This window comes from Lathyrus oleraceus, chromosome 4 (assembly GCF_024323335.1).
Source record: "Lathyrus oleraceus cultivar Zhongwan6 chromosome 4, CAAS_Psat_ZW6_1.0, whole genome shotgun sequence".
Taxonomy (NCBI): domain Eukaryota; kingdom Viridiplantae; phylum Streptophyta; class Magnoliopsida; order Fabales; family Fabaceae; genus Lathyrus; species Lathyrus oleraceus.
Window position 1 is genome coordinate 230,853,011 of NC_066582.1, and position 9,640 is coordinate 230,862,650.

General features: G+C 33.9%; 1 protein-coding gene and 1 non-coding gene across 2 annotated transcripts; one reads left to right on the top strand and one right to left on the bottom strand.

Moving 5' to 3' along the window:
• Nucleotides 1-7,266: 7,266 nt before the first annotated feature.
• On the bottom strand, nucleotides 7,267-9,226 carry LOC127074751 (F-box protein SKIP23). Its single transcript, XM_051016097.1, has one exon. The coding sequence runs from the start codon at nucleotides 8,915-8,917 to the stop codon at nucleotides 7,778-7,780; it is 1,140 nt and encodes a 379-aa protein (XP_050872054.1). The 5' UTR covers nucleotides 8,918-9,226; the 3' UTR covers nucleotides 7,267-7,777.
• On the top strand, nucleotides 7,415-7,487 carry TRNAF-GAA (transfer RNA phenylalanine (anticodon GAA)). Its single transcript has one exon. It is a non-coding gene; the product is annotated as a tRNA-Phe (tRNA).
• Nucleotides 9,227-9,640: the final 414 nt, after the last annotated feature.

Here is a 9,640-nt window from a genome sequence, read left to right on the forward strand (position 1 = left end):
GCATCACAGATTGAATGACAATCGACTTCGATACATTTGGTTCGTTCATGAAAGACTGAATTTACAACAATCTAGATGACACTTGTATTATCGGTATAAAGTGATGTAGGCTCTGTTTGAGGAAATCCAGGCTCAGCCAAAAGACCACGTAGCCAATTAATTTCCGAGCAAGCAGTAGACATGGCGTGATCAGTTTCAGTAGAGGATTTAGAGACTCTTGATTGCTTCTTACTTTTCCATGAGATCAACGAAGAACCAAGAAACATGCACCAACCAGTGACATATCAACGAGTTTCCAGACACCCTGCCCAACCGGCATCACTATAAGCACTCAATTTGAGAGCTATTCTGGTGGAAAAAAATAGATCACGATGAGAGGTTCCTTTCAAATAGCGAATTATACGATGAGTGTTCATATAGAAGTGTTTTCACACTTTTTCTATATAACCTCCTTGATGTACAAATGTTTCATTGTCCAAATGCTTAATTTGTAAACCTAGACATAATTTTGTTTTTCCTAGGTCCTTCGTCTCAAACTCTTTCTTTAAGTAATTTATAGTTTTTTGGAAGTTATTCAGGAGCTCCAATAATATTTATGTCGTTCACATAGACAACTATTACTGAAAATTATTTTTCAGGTCTTTTTATAAAAATACAATGACAAATATAGCTTTTTGTATATCCCTCTCTTAGCAAATATTCACTAAGATGATTATACCACATGCATCCAGATTGTTGTTCAATTTGATGGAGTAGCTTTTTCGAGATTCAGAATTATGTGCATCTGGTATATTGAACCCTTCAAAGAGTTTCATGTAAGTTTGTCTGTCAAGTGAGTCAAAAAAATAAGTTGTTACAACATCTATCATGTGCCAATTAAGTCACTCATGTACTATAGCGCTTATTAAATATCGAAAAGTACATGCATCAGTTACAGGTGAATATGTCTCATCAAAATCAATTTCAGGTCTTTGCGAAAATTCTTAAGCTACAAGTCGAGTTTTATATCTCACAATTTCATTAGTTTCATTTCTTTTTTGCACAAAAACCCATTTGTATCTGATTGGCTTCACACCTTGAGGTGTTCGGACTACATGTCCAAAAACTTGTCCATTGTAAAGTGAGTTTAATTCGGCTTCAATTACATATTTCCATTTTGATAAATCCTCACTTTATCTACAATTTTTAATAGACATGGGTTCATGATCCTCTTTTTCATTTATCACATTTAGATATATATTGTATGAAAAAATATCATCAATGTCGACTTCTTGTTGGTTCTATTGTATTCCATTATGAACATAATTTATCAAGGTCTCTTTATTTCATGAATTTTAGGTACATGGTCAACCTCTTCTAGAGCTGAAATGTTTATTATGTCCGAAGATTCTTTTAAGTGTTATATATCCTCACTCGGGCCATCTTTATTTTTAGCACCCTTTCTTGTTCGAGAATTTTTATCTTTGGAACCGATTGGTCTACCATGCTTCAAGCATGGTTGAGACTTGTTAGATTATCCAATATGGACATTCATTTTTATTGGAGCACTAGATGTTGGTATATATGTTTTAGTCACACTTTTTGAATCAGTGAATGCATTTGATAATTGATTTTCTAAGATTTGTAAGTGAATTATCTTTTGAACTTCTAGTTCACATTATTTTGTTCGAGGATCAAGATGAGACAATGATAATTCATTCCATCTGATCTCTTTTTTCAGCTTCATATTCTCTTCCTTTAATGCTGGAAAATTTGATTCATCAAAATGACAACCAACAAACGAGCAGTGAATAAATCACATGTTATTGGTCATGAAGGTGTGAAAAATACAAGAAGGGGGGTTTGGATTGGATTTTAAAAACAAAAAAATTTTACCAACTCAAAAACACCACTCAAATATTAATAACAAAGAGATAAAAACACAAGTATTTTTATCCTGGTTCACTTGAAACTCAAAGCTAATCGAGTCCACTCGCCAAGGTGATTTCGCCTTATACACAAAGACTTAATCCATTATAATCAATTGAGTATAATAATCACAAAGAATAACCTTTTTTGTCTTCTCAAGGATCTGACTATACCCTAGTCTCCTTAAGGAATCACAAATATTAACTTTCTTTGTCTTCTCAAGGATCTGACTATACCCTAGTCTCCTTAAGGAAAATCAAAGAAACAGTTTGAATAATATTTTGCGTGTTACAAGTTGTTTCTACACAAGCATATTTTACACAAATGAAATATAAATACTAAAAAAAATATGTACAAAATTGATAGCTTTTCACAAAGAAATAAACTTGTCAAATTGTTGTAGTGCTTCCGCATTTTCTTCAAGTCTCCAAGTCTCACTTATATAGTATAAGAAAAAGACCGTTGGAGGGAAAAATGGAGAAACCAAATAGAACGGATGTCCACTGTTGGATAGGTGAAAGGAGTGATACTACATACTGTCTTTCGCCCACAAATTCAGTGACAGGTGTGATGTATAGTACGTCCTTTTTCCACGATATCATGTAGTGGAAAGAATATTTAATTTGTATTATGTATTATTTGATCATGCCTCCATTTGATATTATCTTCAAGTTCATTGACTTATGATGAAAGTTGATGAAGCATGAAATGAAGAAACATACAACTGGATTCAGAAACTTCAGAATCCTCAATTAGAACCTTGACAGCATCAGCAGTCTGACTTGAGATCTTCAGTATCTTCAAAATCTTTAAACTCTTAATCAGAACCTTGATAACATCAACGTCTGGCTTGAGATCTTCAGAATCTTCGGCTAAGTAACAAAACTTCATAAGCTTGATGATCAGAGTCACGTCTAGAAGCATAAACCAAGAGAACCTTGCAGCAGCAACATAACGTCTCCTCAAAAGCTTCTCAGGGGTGATTCAGCATAGAAGCAGAAAGATCATTGCAGCAGCAACTTAAACATCTTTCATAACTTCTCATGATTGACGCAAAAGCGGAATTTAGAACACAATATTCATAAACTGATGGCGTTGCACGTCATATACTCAGAATCAGAACTAGTTGTTAGAGCTACACAATAACAAATCATTAGGGTACCGAAATTATTCTAACACAAATACAACATTGTTATCATTAAAACTCAAGGTATAGATGCAGAACCAAATCTTATTCTAACAATCTCCTCCTTTATGATGATGACAAAAACATGTATTTGGATGAACAGTTTTGTACAGGGTAATCACAGAAAGATACATCTTACAAAAGCACAAATCTCCCCTTGAGATGTATAATCCTAAAAGGATAAAATCAGAATAAAAGAACACTTCCCTAATTAACCTTTTTGAAGTACCAGAATGATCTTCCATTTGAGTCTGGTTTGTCTTCAGAAGTTGCTTGAACTTACCCAGAGCACTGGTTGTCAAACTCAACATTCTGATGAACTTCACTTCAGAAGCTTGGTTGAATTCTTTTGAAGAAGCTTCAGAGTATGGTTCTCTTTGAAATTCTCATTTAGAGTCTGATTACCTTTGAAAGATCTCTTTGAAAAGAGCTTTCAGAACCTGGTTACGGATTATTCTTAAAAGCTTGATTGCCAAGTCTGATTACTATGGAATTTAAACTTCCTCGGAACTTAATGTCAAATTTCCAATTCTTCAAATCTTGATGCCAAGTTCAGAGCCTAGTTTTCAAATCCTTTAAGACTCGATGTCTGGTTCTGATTCCTGGTTGAGATCCTTTCCAAACAACGTTAAAGCTTCAGACTCAGAGAGTAGACAATTTCTTCAGAACCTGATAAGTTATATTCTGATCTGAAAAACTTCAAGAGCTTCTGATATTTGAATGTATCCTTCCAATACACTTAACAAACTATTCTTCGATGTAGTGGTTATCAGAAAATTAAATAATGTTTAGGTTCTGATTCATGAATATAGGTATATCAAAATCAATTACGATTCTTTCCCTAAATATGTTTCTCCCCATTTGTCATCAATCAAAAAGACATAGACAAATAAAATAAAAGTCATGGAAACAAACAAACATGTTTTTCATTAAATAGTCTCAAACGGCAAAAAGGAGTACAATCAAGTTTCAGAAACAGAAAAACACTTAAGCAAAATAAAAGTACAAAGGTACTTTAACAAAAAAAAAATACAAAAATACTTTAAATAAAATAAAAAATACAGAGGAGACAGCGGAACAGCTGGATAGTCTTCAGGAAGATTTAAAAGATCCATCAATGATATATATATATATATATATATATATATATATATATATATATATATATATATATATATATATATATATATATATATATATATATATATATATAAAAGAGATGGCGAGGTAGCTGGTGATCAATTGGGAAAACCATTATAGGGAACTTGGACCCAATTGCAGAACCTGCTAAAAATCTAGCAGATGAATATACACCTGAAGGGCAAGTTCCACCTATGCCTGAATTAATTCCTTTTTGAGACCGAAAGGGTTGAGGCTCAAATGCCAAAAAACCCAGAGGTTGTTCTAGTCAAGAAGAACTCAGGTATCGGTGGGTCTAACAAAGTTCAAGAACTTGTTGGGTCTTCTTCTCACGAAGGTATTCAAGAGAACAGACACTCATACCCCACTCTAGGGTCACAATCCCAAACTTTTGAGAGCCTTAGTAATGTTTCTGATTCGACTCTAAATCCCATAGAGGCTGGAGTCAATCAAGAGATTCCAGTCGAGGTCTTCAAAAGGATTATGGATATCCAAGAAGACTTTCCTGATACCTCTCATGCTTCTCCCGATGTTCATACAAAATATTTTATTGAGTTGTTCCAGCACTTAAGGTCCAAACTTGTTGACATGAACCTCATTCAAACCATCAAGGACGACCCGATTTTCCTTTTTGAAATCCAGGGGTTGCTGTTGAAGCTAAACAATCGGGAAGTTCCAAATCCAATTGTTGACCTTGTCTTATACTTTGATCCCCTTATTGAATAAGTTGTTCAAATTATTGGGCTTAAACAGGATTCTGTCAATCGATTTAAGAGGAGAACTAAAGTCATGCTCGAGCAACAAGGCCTAGTTTCTCAATATCAACGTCGAGTTGCTGAATTGGAGGCAAAGGCTAATGCCAAAAAGATGGTGTCGAGATATCAGCTAGATCTTATCTTGAGATTCTTCCAAACCATGTTCAAGATTTGTTTTTGAGACTCTTCCAAACCATATTTGACATGCTGGTCGAAACCCTCTAGTCGAAGTGTTTGACCTGTTGAAGCTGGACATTAAATGCTAACAATTAGCATTTTCTCAATGTAACATTCTTTGTTGACTTTTTTTCCTAACTTGAAATTCCAGGATAACAATTGAACATGATTGTTAATCTATATTTGGTTTTTTCATTGATTTCTATTTGGGTTTGTTTACGGGCTAACCTATTACTCAATCTTTTGATGTGGCTGATGGATCCATTGAGACATTCTAGAGTTTGGTGGATATTATTTAGAACCTTTTTTATGTGAGTTCTATCTTCACTCTCGTTGCTGCTTGATTGCTTAACTAAAATCCCAAATCCTCGTTTGTCTTCTCCACCATATCAACAATGCTTTTGCAGTCAGTAAATTCCATAACCTTCTTAGCTTTCATCCATTTAGCTACCTCCAAGGTGTTGATGATGGTTTGTCCCACCGCTGCGATTGGGTTTGGATAACCTTTTTTATTCCAAGTAGCACTCATTATAACCTTCCCATGATCATTTCTAAAGATTGCTCGCATATTCCAGTTGACTTCAACCACCATATTGGCATCTATTCATATGATCATTTCTAAAGATTGTTTGGCCTTTGTTGTAAGTATTCTTTTTGTTTTCCTTTTTTGGTAGATATTCATCTGTTTCATGCTATTCTGATGCTGATTAATCTTGTTGTTGTTTGTTTAAGAATCGCCCATCTTATTCCTCTCATCTTTGTTTCTGGTTAAAAGGTACTCTTTGTGCTTACCAGTATCATCCTTGCTTTGATTGTCATTCCCCTTCAGAAAGCTATTGATTTTCTTATCATTGTCATTTGAAATTTGCAGGCTCACTCTGTTTGTGTTAGTTTATCCTTGTTATTTGCGGGTATGGTGGCCACTTGTTGGTAGTTTTTCCTTTTCCTGTAGTTGGTATTGTCCTTATCCATTATGTTTTCCAAAAAAATGATGACACCTTAGCTATTCAGGATGTTGCAATTGTGTTGGGGATGTCTCTGATCTGTTTTCCTTTTCTTGCTATCAAGTATGTCTATGATTTTATTGTGGTAGTCCTTTTGCATCCCAGTATCTGTGTGATTTTCTTGCTTGATTTTGTCCTTGTGGTTCATTATAGGTAGTGAGATAATTTGCATCCAATGAGAACGATCATGGGAATGCACACAAGTAGTAATATAATTTTGAATGTTGATGGCAGTAGCTTCAATAATCACGGAGTCTCAGGTTTTGGTGGATTGATTCGATATGCTGATGGTACTTGAGTTCACGATTTTGCGGGTAATATTGGTTATTCTAACATTCTTCATGCTGAGATAATGACACTATATCATGGTTTGAGTATGGCCTAAGAACTTGGTACAAAGACCAAATGTGTTATTCTGACTCCAACTCTGCTATTATTTCGAAGTCAGTTAATGCTTGACATCACTATGACGCGACTTTTCACAACATTAAAGAACTTATCTATAGAGAATGACGATTTCAAATATTTCATATTCTTAGGGAGAAGAATGCTTGTGTTGACTATCTATACAAATATGGAATTGGTAATGATGCAGCGCACCGACCTTTTGCGGAACCTCCAGTTAGAATCATCACTCTCTTGTTAGCTTATGCTAGAGGGAGTTTAATTTTTTAAGATAATTTCCTACTTTACTTTTTTTTCTTTTTCTTTGCCCACTGTAACAAAAAAAAAATAGTCTCCTTTATCTTTCCTCTCTTCTTTCTCTTTTGTTATCATGGTATCAAAAAATTAGGTTGATTTAATGAGATATTTGCAACAATAAAAATCCTTTTATGAATTTGTTGTTGTAGTTTATTTTCTTACTCATTCAATTGATTAATCTCGTCAATTTATACACGTGATCAATCAAAAGAAGACATGGTCTAATATTTCAATAATTCTAAAAAATAATTATGACTTCAACAAATATGCATGCATACTTGATTTTGATTTTGACGTATTTAGTTTTTCTTAAGTAAAATTGATTATATCTCCAAAATTATTTCTAGTTGAAATTAACATTTATAGTTTTTTGAATTTAAACATGAACTATATATTGACTATTGAACTCATTTTTACATAAATATTCAAACATGAATTATCATTTATAGTTTCTCACCTGCTGCAAATCCAAGTACAAAATGTAAAGAAAATGTGATCTTTACAGAAGCACCGATTTTGAAGCATCGAGAAATTTTCAACAAGCGGGGATAGCTCAGTTGGGAGAGCGTCAGACTGAAGATCTGAAGGTCGCGTGTTCGATCCACGCTCACCGCATTGTTTGATTTTTAATTCATCTTGTTCATTTTCTTTATTCTTTTATCATCTCTGTTCCTGCTAAATTATTAACCCTTCTCCACGCTGTTTATTTGTTCATTACATTATTAACATAGTTCAAATATATGTTTAATTTGGTTCAAAAGATGATTAACAAATATAACAAGTTGCTGTAAATCATTAACCATCTATTGAATGTGATTAACCATGTATTTGAACTGTGTTAACCAATACAGATAGAGAAATCCAAATGTACCTTTGAAACCGAGTCGCTAGTTCTGTTATGTCCTCTAACATCTCATCCAAGGTAAATGCAACCACAAAGTATTGTCAATGGAAGGATAAAAATCAACAGTAGTGATTCTATGATCATCCAAATTACACACACGAACATCGAATTTACCCCTAAAGTAGATGCAGTTCCCTTGATATCCAATTAATTCCATAGTTGAAACCGAAAAGTTACAACTATTGCTCAAAATGAATGCTCTATCTCTCAAGTTTTTCACATCAACCCATTTCCCCCATTCTTCATCCAACTTATAAACTTTGAAACACTCCACAACTTCGTCTCGATCGCGGCGTCTTCCAACATTGTTCCTTCTCATGTTTTCACTACTTTCATAGTATCTATCAACAACATAAAGACTCCCACAAGATTCCACCAAATGTTTCTTGTTTCCCAAACCACACAAAGGAGGTGAAAATTGGATCAATTTCAAAGAACAAACATCAATCCATGAAATAGTTCCCCACTTATCAGTAACATAAAACTGACCCTTGAAAACAATAACATCATCGTAGTAGAAATTCTTGTCATCCACAAGTTTCCAGTTTTGGTCGCCATGCTTCATGAATCCTAATTTACCTTCTTGAAAGATGCAAAAAGAAACACAATCTTCAACATTCGTCCAAGGAGAGTTAGGATAGAACACAACTTTGCGAACAGAACTTGCAAAATGTGTAATCTTTTCAATTGTATATGATTTGCATAGCTCAATGACCCTATAATCCAACAAGTTCCACAGCTTAAAAGCAGTGTTGTTATTGCTTGGAGGGTACGATAATTTTCGGTCAGAGATAGGACTCAACAAACTCAAAGGAAGATTCTTTGATTCTTGTACCTTAATCAACCAACATTTAGAAGAAGTAGAAGGTGCTAAAGATGCTAAGTTGGAGGTAGAACTTGCACCGGTTGGTTCAATAAGATAAATGGTTGATTGGGTGAGGTGAGTGTTTAGGGAGATGTGGATGGGGTGAGGTATTTGTAAAGGAAAAGAAGGAGAATTTGGAAGAGAAGGAGGGATGGAAGAACGAAATGATTCACAAACACTGCGAAATCTGAGAACATGCATGTGATTATCAAGATATTTTCCTATCTTTGGCCATAACTCTGTAGGGAGTTGAGACCAATCAACTTTTTGATCCATGGTTGAAGAGGAATCAGAGGTCAAAGATTTGTGTCTTTTTTTAAGGTTGTTTTTGGGTGAAGAGAGATATCATGTTAGATTGATGCATCTACTTTTGATGTTTGGTCTCTAATCTCTAATATTGACTTTTTTTATCGAAAGGGTATTTGGAAAAAGTTGAAGAGTGAAGAGTGGAGAAAATACTTGTGAATTTACAAGGTGATTGAGAAAAGAAGAAAAAATGGAAATCACAGAAGAATTTTGATATCTTATCTTGTTGGTAAAGTTTCCAGTGTTTGTTGGTTCTTTCTGCCAAGTTAACCAGGAGACTTTTTCTAGGAATAGTAGACTTGAAAAGTCTTCTCTGCCTTGTAATCTATAACTTTATATTTCAAAGGAGCACTTACTTTGGTGGAGTTCTTTTTCTTTATATATTTATTTCATTAAGTTATAAAATTATGGGGTGATTAAATATAAGCATAAAATAAGATTAAATTATGTAGTTTGAGGGTTGCATCCTATCAGCATTGCCATCTTCTAGTATTCATATTCTCTCCACACACTCTTGTTTCTTTCTTGATAAAATGTGAGCTGACTATGAAAAAGAAAGCATTTCATATCCAACTTGATTGTTCTTATTGTTAAAAATAATAAGTCTTTCTTAAAAATAATAAATCAAGTGTGTGTTGGAGTCTCACGTTGATTATAAATATGAAAACTTGAATATTTATAAGTGGAAGAATA